The sequence below is a fragment of the Leptonotus elevatus genome, chromosome 4 (assembly GCF_054856555.1).
Source record: "Leptonotus elevatus isolate MCC_2025b chromosome 4, RoL_Lele_1.0, whole genome shotgun sequence".
NCBI classification, from domain to species: Eukaryota; Metazoa; Chordata; class Actinopteri; order Syngnathiformes; family Syngnathidae; genus Leptonotus; species Leptonotus elevatus.
Window position 1 is genome coordinate 9,185,783 of NC_141242.1, and position 11,827 is coordinate 9,197,609.

The 11,827-nt window shown below is 38.6% G+C and overlaps 2 protein-coding genes across 6 annotated transcripts in view; one reads left to right on the forward strand and one right to left on the reverse strand.

The window, feature by feature from the left end:
• The window catches only part of washc1 (WASH complex subunit 1), a 32,582-nt gene extending 25,208 nt beyond the window's left edge, over positions 1–7,374 (reverse strand). For both annotated transcript variants that reach the window (XM_086074667.1, XM_086074666.1), the window contains exon 1: positions 7,068–7,374. The gene's annotated coding sequence lies outside the window, so the exon portion shown is untranslated. The remainder of the gene's footprint in view (positions 1–7,067) is intronic.
• Positions 1–11,827, forward strand: part of iqsec3b (IQ motif and Sec7 domain ArfGEF 3b) — a 50,701-nt gene that overhangs the window by 17,610 nt on the left and 21,264 nt on the right. For all 4 annotated transcript variants that reach the window (XM_086074657.1, XM_086074658.1, XM_086074660.1 and 1 more), the window contains exons 4-6: positions 2,966–3,352; positions 5,149–5,849; positions 8,245–8,406. In XM_086074657.1, the coding sequence (XP_085930783.1) occupies positions 2,966–3,352; positions 5,149–5,849; positions 8,245–8,406 (1,250 nt within the window). The remainder of the gene's footprint in view (positions 1–2,965; positions 3,353–5,148; positions 5,850–8,244; positions 8,407–11,827) is intronic.

The following is an 11,827-nucleotide window of genomic DNA, read 5'->3' on the forward strand; positions in this document are numbered from 1 at the left end:
ATTGGAATTCAAGGTTACCTCTCACATACAACTGAAATGCTCTCACAGGCACACACCTGAGGAATTCTCACAAATTATACTGAAATGCTCTCATGAGTTACTTAAATATTATGTGTTATACTTAAATTGTCTCATACGTCATACTGAAATGCTCTCACACAAATACTAAAAATCTCTCATTCAATATACTGAACAGCTTACACACATATACACTCTCACTCACTGACATTTTCTCACACATCATAATGAAACACTCTTATCTAATATACTGAACTGTTCACACAACATAATGAAATGCTCTACAACAATACTGAATTGCTCTCTCACAATTATGCTAATATGCTCTATGAAATACTGAGATGCTCTCACACTTCATCCAGACATGCTTTTGTACTTTCATATACTACACTGAAACGTTCCTACAATTTCCTGAAACGGTGTCATACAATATACAGTGGTGCTCTCATACATCATACTGAAATGCATTCCTGTAATTTAGTATACAGTACAGAAATATGCATTTCAGTAATCTTTTACCCTTTCAGTATGTGTGGAAACCTAGCACATTTCAATATAACGTGTGAGAGCATTTTACTACTATTTTATACCCATGTGTTTTAGTATGTCTTGCGAGAGTGTTTATGGGAGCCTTGCAGCAGTGTGTGAGAGCATGTCAGTATATTTTATGAGCACATTTCAGAAATGTGTAAGAAATGCTCACAGTTCGGCACAAGATTTTTAAATATATTTAAAATTTGTTTTTTTACCCCCAATTTTCAAAAACGCTTATCCTGTTTTTCCTCCCAATAATTTTAAGGGGTTAAAAAAATGCTATGCATTTACAATGAGAGTAAATTATATGTGGATATTTGCTATTTGCGGCTTTTGTGAATAGTGGGGGTCCACTTTAAAACTGAATTATGTCCCTGTCGGCCCCTCATATTGGGGTATGTGTTTCGCCCTTGGCAGGAGAGAGATGGAGCGAAGTTTATCTTTGAGCGTGAGGGGGGCACATGCGTGGAAGTGGGTGTAGGGTGGTGAGGGTGCGAGAATGACATTGCGTGCTGCAAAAGAAGAAGCCCATTCAGATCTATTTCTGTCTCTGTTGACACATGAAAGGGAGTTTTAAAAAAAGCGAACACCAGTGTCTCAACATCCACAGCGACAGGAGCATGAAAGATGCTAGGTTGCTATGGTAACAGCTAATAACGGCTTCGGCTTCTATGTGTGTGTGTGTGTGTGTACATTTTGCGGGGTATTCTCATGATGTGCGTCGGCTGTCCTCCTTTTCTCTTTTGCTCTGATTTGTCTTCTTTGCTAGAAAGTTTGGCAGTGCAACTTTTTGGGGACAATTCACTAGACCCGCCTGGAAATCAGAACCAATGTGTCCTGCTTTTACAAAGATAAAAATGGTCAGTTTTGTTCCGGTGATATACTGTATATCTATATCTACCAAACCTGTGTATCTTGGTGAAAACGTATTTCTTTTTTTTAGACATCTTGCACATGACTCCCCAAAAACTCACTCACCCGTTCCCTGGAAAGTTATTATAAAACATATTAGCTGCTGAAACCAATTTGATCGATGAACATGAAATTGGGTGGACATGTCTGTCATCACAAGATTCACCAAAAGTGTCAAGGGCCCATGCACGGAATTGGAAAGGAAGTCAGCAATTTTGGGTTGAAGCAGCCATTTCCAGCAAATTCCAGGGCTCGTACTGGGAAATTTGTCAAAATGAACCTCAATCCGGAGCAGGTATCACAGACAGATAGCTGACACTAAATTCCAACATTTTTTTTTCCTAAGCTAATGAATGAAGGCCAAAGCTTTTTTTGTCAAAGTTTGAGGATCATTAAAAAAAATCGATCATGTTAATTCGCAGCAGCCATTCGGTTTGCTAAGCTATCTGCTAAGCAAAAAGTCCCTTCCACACCATTTGTTCAGCAGCTAGCTCGCTGTGTATGCATTATTTTTGGTCATGTTTATGCTTGAAGAGGCCTTCAGATTTTTCCACGTTGTAAGTGGTTTACATATGGTACGCAAAACGGGATTAGCATGCTAACATGCCTGATACAGTATCCACTATACGGATTGTAGGCCTCTCTGTCCAGTCCGATTTTGTTGTTGTCTCTAAGAAAATCCAATTAAGATGTTTATCCATGTTCTTAAAATCGGAAGTTCCTCTTACATTGCTGACAACTTCTCTGGGAGTAGCCATTTTGAAATCACGTAGGATGCGTTTTGGTTGTCTACCTGAATTTCTGCCCTCAGCATGCAGCTGAGTGAGTTTGTTTTACCTCGAGGTGAACAACATAAAAACTGTTAGTCATTTCAAAGATTCGTGAGGCGGAAAACTCACTGAAAAATTACGCACACAGCAAGCTATCTGCTGAGCAAACTGTCTCGAGCGACTTGTTACTCAGCAGAAATTGTAGCTTCAGTGTGCAGAAGTCGTTCAGGGACGAATTCTAGGTCTTGTGCTTTGACAAATCACTACTAAGGAATTCAGGCAAACGTCTCCCAATTGGAAACAGGTGTTCTGGACAGATGCGTGAGGCTAACTTGCCACGCTTTTTTTCTACTTATTTTCAACGTCAGAGTTGGCTGGGCTGGTTATAACTGTGAAACTCTATATATGTATAAATTGTTCATCATGCATACGTTTACTCGGGGGCTGGAACAGATGAATGGCATTTCACTTGATTCAAAACTCGTACATCATACCACTAGCACTGCACAGGATCCGCTTTGGCTCAATAAAGTTTAGAAAACACAGCATTAGATAGATATAAAACCTTAGGTACACATAATGTTTGCTCTTTGCCATCCTCCTTTTCAAGGCCCATTGAGCCACATAAGCTGTTGAAGGACAATACAATAAATACTGTAACTGTTGACTAACGTCTCCTCCAAATGGAAATCCCTTTTTTTTTTTTTTTAACTCTGCCTTCCTCTCTCCAGATAGAAGACCTGGAGCAGAAGTACGGAGGCCACCTCATCGCCAGACGAGCCGCCCGCCGCATCCAGACCGCCTTCCGTCAGTACCAGCTCAGCAAAAATTTCCAAAAGATCCGCAACTCGCTCTCGGAGAGCAAGCTACCCCGCCGGATCTCCCTGCGCCAACACAGCCCGTCGGGACGGAACCGCAATAGCACCCAGAGACACAGTTACTCTCTCCATCCGGGAGGGGGGCAGATCCCACTCCGTTCCAAGACGCCGCCGCCTCCGCCGTGTCGCTCCACTTCCCTTCCCCCGTCTCCCGCGTCCGCCCCTCTGATCTCGGGACCGGCGCCCTCCCAAAGCCCCGGGCCCTCGCTCTCACAGTTGGAGGACTGTTTCTCCGAACAAGTAAGATGAATGGAGTTACATTAAAACATTTTTAATCCTGCTTCCTATTAATTTAGCGGCATAGGAGACTATGAGTAACATCATCTGGTGGCGCTTTTTTTATTGGCTGCTGCTAGTTAGCATCACTTCTTGACACACATTAAAACAACCACAACTCCCACTCAACTGTTCGACTTGCTTTCTTCCAACTAATGGCCGTGCTGTAATAACTGGGGGGGAAAAAACATTTAAAATCAAGTTATATAGTATAGTGTAGTTGTTTTTGATTTTTTAAATATTATTTTGTTAACAACCTTGCAGTATATACTGTATATACGTAGGCACACATATGCATACATACAAACATACCAGCTCAGTGAAATAGTGGTAGAGTGTCTACCCTGAGATTGGGAGGTCGTGGGTTCAAGCCCTGGCCAGGTCAAATGCGGAGAATACATTTTGCCCGTGTGGGTGTGACAATCAGTGAATCTTAATCTTAACATACATGCATATATAGAAAATGTATGATGCGTATAGATGTGTATTAGTGCTGTCAAACGATTACATTTTTTAAAACTAACTAATCGCACAATTTTCCACAATTAATCGCGATTAATCACATTTTTCTACTTCGGCTTCTACTTTTTTCTTCAAAGCTTGTAACAGTTATTTACTGGAGTAAAATCAGCAAATGGAAAGTATATTTAGAATCAAAGACTATTCTAGCTTTCTTTGATCTTTGAGTAGAATACTTCTCCTGCAAAATACAACGGATCTGCAAAGTGCTTTAGAGTTCTCCAACAAGCATCAAGCAAGTAAATTAGAAAATAAAACTACCTATAGTCGATGTTTATTCATCTTTCTGCCACTGAGTTTTATTTTTATTTTTACTGAGTTAACTTTAATTAACTCATTCACTGCCATTGACGGTTATAGACGTAAAAAAATCATTTGAACTATTTCTATTAGTTTAACATTTTTAGTAGTATGAAAACCTATAATTTTTTTATTGTACATTTAGAACAGATATCAAATGTTATTTATCATGAGTTAACTCGTATTCATGCAATTAATTACGTTTTTAATTGTAATTAATCATATGACTTCAATAATTAACTCACGATTAATCATAAATGTGATATCTGTTCTAAATATACAATGAAAAAAATCTAGGTTTTCATACTCTTGTTAACAAAAGTGGAAAAAAATTAACTAATAGAAATAGTTCTAATTTATTTTTGACGTCAATAGCCGTCAATGGATTGAGTTGATTTAAATTAATCTCCAGAATTAATGCTATAATTTTTAATGGGTATATATTCATCAAAATTGTTTTAGTTAGCACTACTTTAGAGATTGACAGAAAGAGAAAGAGAGAAAGAAACAGCATTTTGATCCACTATTTGATCTGGAAACAGTAGAACATTGACAATAAAATCTAATTAAATCCCTGAATCAGGTGACGCCTTCCTCTCATATCATTTTTAAATAATAAAAAAAAAGAAGACGCTTGTTTCCACATGATCTAATTACTGAGACACTGTCGCTATTCATTTAGACCCACTGGTCTTACAAAGGGCAGATAATTAACTAACCTGCTGGGAGTAGGCGTCCTTTTTTGTCCTTTATTCTGCACCAATGTACTTCATCATTATTAGACACCCTAGTGACTGTTCCTTTTTAAAATGTGCAGGTATGTGTACCACAATGTATCAAGGTGACAAAAAAAATCCATCCATTTTTATAGCTCTTGTTGTCGTGGCACTCAAATTCACATCTGTTCAGAGTCTTCAAATCATTTTCTTTTGTACTTTTAGCTTCACTCGCTGGCCCAGTCGATAGACGAGGCGCTCCGTGGTTGGAGCGTATCGGAGAGTTCGGAAGGTCAGGGCCTCCTGATGGACCCCGGGGCCCTCCGTGCCGCCGCCGAGAGCGCCTGCCTCCCCCGCAGCGCCAGCTCCCTGCTCATGGCCTTCCGGGACGTCACCGTCCACATCGACAGCAATAGTTCCTACACCATCTCTTCCGCTACCACCACCACCACCACCACCTCCCTGGGCAACGCCAGCGGCGAGGCGGGCAGCAGGAAGACCTCGCTGAGTGGGATGGGCCTCGTCGGAGGGGAGTCCGCCGAGGAGCCCGAGTTCCCCGCGCCGCCTCCCAGCGAGGAGCTGGAGAATTTGGACCCGGGGTCGCGCAGGGGCTCGGCCGTGCCCCTCGCGGGGGGCGCCCTAATCGGGGACGGCATCACGGACAGAAGCGGGTCCACCTCCACCGCCATCGTCACCTCGGCGCAGTCCGACCAGCAGCCGGCCCAGATTTACACACAGTACCAGCAGTACCACTACACCCACCCGCAGCAGCTGGCGGCGGGCACCGGCCCCGATGCCCTGCAGGCCCTGGTGGTCTCCCTGCCCAGGGATCGATGCCAGGATCCGGCATCCTGTCGCTCGCCCACCCTCTCCACTGACACACATCGTAAACGGCTCTATCGCATTGGATTAAACCTCTTCAACGTGTGAGTGTGTGGAACCGCAACGCGCACGCGCACACACGTACATGCGCTAGTCGCTCTTCAAAGTACACTTTCAGCCCTGGGAGTTTCTTTTGTGGGAGGGGCTCACTACAGACAAGAAAATAAAGGCAAAGGCATCGAGGCGATGGAGGAGATATAAAAGAGAGAAGCGGAGGGCATGAACAATGTGAAAGGAGCCATAAATAGAGGGAGAGCACAACTGGCCTTTACTTCTTATCATTACTATTAGTTATTTCGAATTAAAGTTGATTAAGCATCACGCATCGCTGACAGCCGCTATGACCCGGACGCGTCCTCGGTTAACAGCTTTGAGCATGAATGCACTCACATTTTCTTTATTTTCATAAGCAATTTCTTCTCTCTCTCTCTCTCTCTCTCTCTCTCTCTCTCTCTCTTTCTCTCCCTCTCTTACAATGTTACTTATTAAGCTAATTATTTACAGGATGTTTAATTCATCTAATTAATCTATTTTAACCTCATATCTGCTGAAGGTCCCCAAATAATGAATTTGAATTCTAGGACATTACAAGATTGTTAGTGCACGACTAATCTATTAATAAAACAAGAAGAGAAGATTTGAAATCCACATTTTTATTGTTGAAGTGTACTTGATAAATAAATTCAAAAGAATAAGTATAAGCACATCAACTAACCAATTAGGCCAGGCATTATATTAAAAGATTTTTTAAAAATTTAACAAAATTGAATCTAAACTTCCACAAACTGAGGTTCGATGTATGGATGGCACGAGATGAACTGATAATAGCTGTGGTGCTTTTTGAGCTAAACTAAAAAACTGGAGGTTAGAAGGAAAGGTTAACAAAAATCTAAAACTACAATATCTGGGTCATAACAACTCAAACCCAAAAGAGAAACTGGGGCTACAGTATCAACTCCTTAAATCAAAACCCACCCCAAACCAGGTTACAGAATCTGACAACACACAACTTTGTTCTTTTTATAAATAAACTTGCCATTTAAGAAACTAGCACTACCAGATTTAAAAACTAGATCGCTCGGAGCCGTCATTTTGAGCCGAATATGGTTATTACTCACTGTTTTGAGTAGCTAACAAAGCCCCTAATAAATAAAGACGGGTAGTGGACCCTTTATTGATTTCTATTATCGGGCTTGTAATGCCTCTGTCACATCTAGCAGCCTTTTATTTGTTATTTTTTTTACTATAGGCTTTTACTATACCTTAAACTGCGTCACAACTTCCAGTGGAGCGGTACACACGGCTACCTGTCAGCTTCATCTCAGAATGTAGCTGTCAAGTCTCCTCTGTAGTATAGTTTTTTATCTGCCACGGTGAACTAGCTTGTATCCAAAACCACAGCCTCCGTGCTGAATGGCACTTGCCCAGTGGCGCCGCCAACTACGGGTCCCGGCAACGTGAAATATGTACATTGAAATGAATAGAACCGTCAAAATGACAGCTTTAATCTAAATCCAAGTAAATTTGCCTCGCTCTCTTGTGCATGTCTGCTGCTGTTCACTGCTCTACTGGCGCGCCGCTAAAGACTACAGCTACGGGTCCTTCAATGGGCCAAATTTCTAATGCTTGCACATTGACTTGCCACTTGAGATCAATTGCGTTATTTTTTTTAACGCACTAATTTGCGCGTAATTAATCGATCTAGATTAACGCGTTAAACGGGCAGCCTTAGTATAAATGCATCTGAAAATATTCAAGAATTATTGTATGTATAGAAATCATATACAGTGTAATATGATGTATTTTCCCATCGTCTTAAATTATTTATTTTTAATTTAAAAAGTTGTTTTTATTGTGTCAGTTAGTATATTTAAAATAATTCCAATGATTAATTACATGACAATAATTTCCCCCCCCCCATAAAATTCCATAATAACTTTTTTTTTGGGGGGGGGTGCATTTTTCAAATATGCAGGGGGCTTAATAAGAAATGAAACATTTTCATATTGTTTAGACCTTTACCAAGTACCTGGTTATTATTATTATTGTTAGTATTATTATTATTATTATTATTATTCACGCTAATAAAAACAAAAGGGTGCCAGAAATTATACACATAAGTGGGCCTACAGAGAGAGGGGAGAGTGAGAGAAACTTTACAAGGGTGATTTTTTGTTTTTGTTTTTTTGTACGTGGGTGCATGTTATTCATGTGATTTTATGGTAGCCTATATATATTTTTTCTTTAGATTATGTTTTTTGTGTGACTTCATAACGAATGAGTCTTTCTTGCGACTTTTAAATTGTAGTGTCTCATTTGGACGACATCAATACGATTAAGGAGCTGTCACTCATTTAGTCCCGCCCTGCTTGTTGTTAAATCGTTTTTATGATGTCATCATGATCTCGTCTTTTTACCATTGGTCCCTTGTGGTGACAGGAACCCGGAGAAAGGCATCCACTTCCTGATCACGCGCGGCTTCGTGCCCGACACGGCCATCGGCGTGGCTCACTTCCTGCTGCAGAGGAAAGGCCTGAGCAGGCAGATGATTGGCGAGTTCCTGGGCAACAGCAAGCTGCAGTTCAACCGAGACGTTCTTGAGTGAGTCGGCATCCTTTTCGACACCGTACACAACACTATGTTTTGTTAAGTGTATTTTTACAACATAGTTGTTGTTTGTCAACAATGGTGATACGTTACACTCTCGTTATATCCTATGAGGGAACATATTATGGCTCCTGACATCACTAGGACACGCCCCTTTTAGTATTTCACACAAAACATTTAATGTATAGAGTATGTATATGTATAGTTTCTCCCACCGCATTTATCAATATCCAATATTTGGACATGTGGCTTTAAATAGAACCTTCAAGTGGCTAGCGTTTGTTTGGCTCAACCAACGGAGACAACTTTAGATTCAATATAAATAATTTACGACTGCTTTCTAGAGTCTTTGTAAGCCATTAGGTTTCTTTTTCAAGCAATTGAACCATTGCCATCTTTCAAATGTTGCAATGGGGATTGAATAAAAGGTCAGAAGAAAAAAAAAATACAGTGAAGAAAAAATAAGCCGGTTCAAAGGCAGATAAAGAATGACTAGTAATGAATTCTGTTAGAAAGGCTCTTCACATTCCTTTATTCAGTAATTCAAATTTCTTGCAGTTGTTTTATCTGCACAACTTTATAGTCTTATTTCCTACCAATAAAAACATGATTCTTTTTCGTAACTTTATGACGACTGTATTCTTGTACCTTTAGAAGAGTTTTCTCATTAAAACATAATCCTACTACTTTGTTCTCGTAAAGTTAGTTTACATAAAAAAATAAACTTTTGTCTCAAGACAATTCGACAGTGCTCTCCTGACAATATTTTTTTTTTTGTTAAAGTTCCATTTAAATTTTATGACACTACAATTTAGCAAGAAGGAAAGGAGGAAATGCAAGAATTTTTTTTCTTGGAAAATGCAAGATCATTCTCAAATTACAAATTTATTCTTGTAATTTTACAATTATTCATCCCATAATGTTGCATCTCATTAAAAAAAAATACAACTTTAGTCTCATATTATTACAAACATTTTCTTGTAAAGTGACAATGTCTCTCATTTCCTTCCGATTCTAGAAGTCTCATAATAGTACAAAATTTCACTGTAATATTCCATTCATCAAAATTACAGCAACAATACTATAGTAAATATAAAAGTTTTTCATCTTTTTCTTGGAAAACAAGCAACTTTATTTTAATATAAAATGTAAACATATAAAATATTTTCTTGTAATATCACAACATTATTTTGTAACAGTGTATAATTTCGTATTGTTGTAATAATTAAAAACTTTATTGTCATACAATTATTCTATATTATTGTAAGTGAACCACTATTTTTCTTGTAACGGTCTATCTGTCTTTCTTTTAAAAATTTAAAAATAAACTTTATTCTCATAAATTTACTGAAATTTCCTCATAATATTTTAGTCCATTTTTGTTGGAAAAATACAACTTTATTCTCATAACTTTGACACTTTTTAATCATAATTTTAGATGTTTGTTTTTGGAAATGTATAATGTTTTGTCTGGTATCTTTGAAAACACTCTCTTCACTTTCCTTACTGTTGTCTTCGTCATTATTCAGAGCAGCCCTGAAATCCGCACTTTTATTACAAATCCATTCATCCTTATTACATCTAGAATGGAGGCTGAGTTATTTTTTTATTTTATTTTTTTACTTGCTGAGGTTTTTGCAGAGCTTGTGGAAACAGTGCCTACATTTCCCATCATTCAACAGCGACCTTTCCTTTCAACATTTTATCAGCGACATCATTCACGTTGATGTTGTGATGGCGGGCCACAGTGATGAATTATACAAGACCTTTTGCAGGTTTAGCACTCCACCGCTTTTATTGACTTGTGCATCGACAGCTATGCTGATATTCTGGCTACCTGCAAGTAATAAGCACAGGCGCAAATGCATTTTTAGTGAGATATAGCGATATTGTGAGCTACTTTACACCCTTAGAGTTGCATTAGCGGCAGCTCCGACCACTTTTATCTTCACATTTAAATCAGCTGTCCTCCGTTTCGAGCACCTCTAGGACTCATTGTCGTGTTTCGCAGTTGCTGAATAGTGACCACAACTAAAAGCACATTAAGAAGCAACTTTGAAAATTTGAAGTTGTCGTGTTGCTGAGAGCCGCATCAAATTGGATTAAAAAGATGGGGGGGGGGGGGGGGGGTAAAAAGCTTCTTTGGATCTGAAGAGCTTTTTTGTCAAATGTTTTCCAAGGTTAAGAATGAGCTTTGATTTGTCTGCTGCATTACTGCAAAACTCCTCAAAAAGAAATGGAAAGAGATCCTATCACAGGCTTCACAGTGGAAAATGTTATGCAATAGCTGCAAGGAGGAGATCATGAAATATTATCTTCCGTGTGTGTAAAGGCCACCGATGCCGATAATTTAATCCGCAAAGTATACAATTCTAGAATGATTAATTATACAGTCAATATCACTACACTTCCTAATTTCACTCTCCAAAAAGTCGAGCCTCGGGAACTTAGTCAATGTCAGTTTTGTTTTATTTTAAGTATCGGTGGCTGGTATCAGCAGTCTGTCCACGTGCACCCGATACCTTAAATGGTTGGTCACTTTTTCTACAAGGTATTCTAATTATTTTAATATTACCATTTTATTCTCTTGAAATGAATTGCTTCACTAAATAATACCATTTTATTCTACTTCACAAAAAATATATAAGTTGGTCTAAATTTCCCAAAATTTTCTCCTTCAATCTTATGTCATTAAACTTGTATCTCATAATATTGCAACTGTAATCTCATACATTTACATTATTTTTTTCATGTAACTTTCTATCGTTTTCTTGGAAAAATACAATCATTTAATTTTACATATTATGTATTATACAATTACAACCCTTTTCATGTAATATTGCAACTCTATTCTTGTAAAATTAAAATTTTCCCCCTTGTAATATTCCAACTTTATTGTCAGAAATGTCCAATTATTTGTCTCGTAATTTTATTAAAATTTTTTAATACAACTTTATTCTCACAACATTACAATTGCCCTTTCATTCAACATTGTAGTTTTATTCTTGTAATAAAAAAAAAATCGTATAAAATTTGGAATTTTTCTTAATTAAATAACTTTTGTTCTCGTTATAGTACAGATTCATTCTTGAGAATGTACATGTCTTTGGAAGGAATACGCTTTTGTAGGGAGACCTGGGCGAGTTGTATCACGGGTAAGTTGTCACGTTGCAATTTTTTTCTCCACCAGAGGGCGCCACAAAAAGTGGGATAATAGTTTTCTTCGTATAAACGGTCAGGGGTTGTGTACTGTCTGAGAAGAGAATAGCACGTTGTGAGCTGAGATGAGTTCTAGTCACTGCTCTGTTTTAAGCTAACTTAAACAAGAGCAAGAATTAGCCAACATGGTAGTTTGGGGCAACTTGTCTCATTCATTTTGCGATTTGTTGTCACATATGCATAGAATGGGCCAATG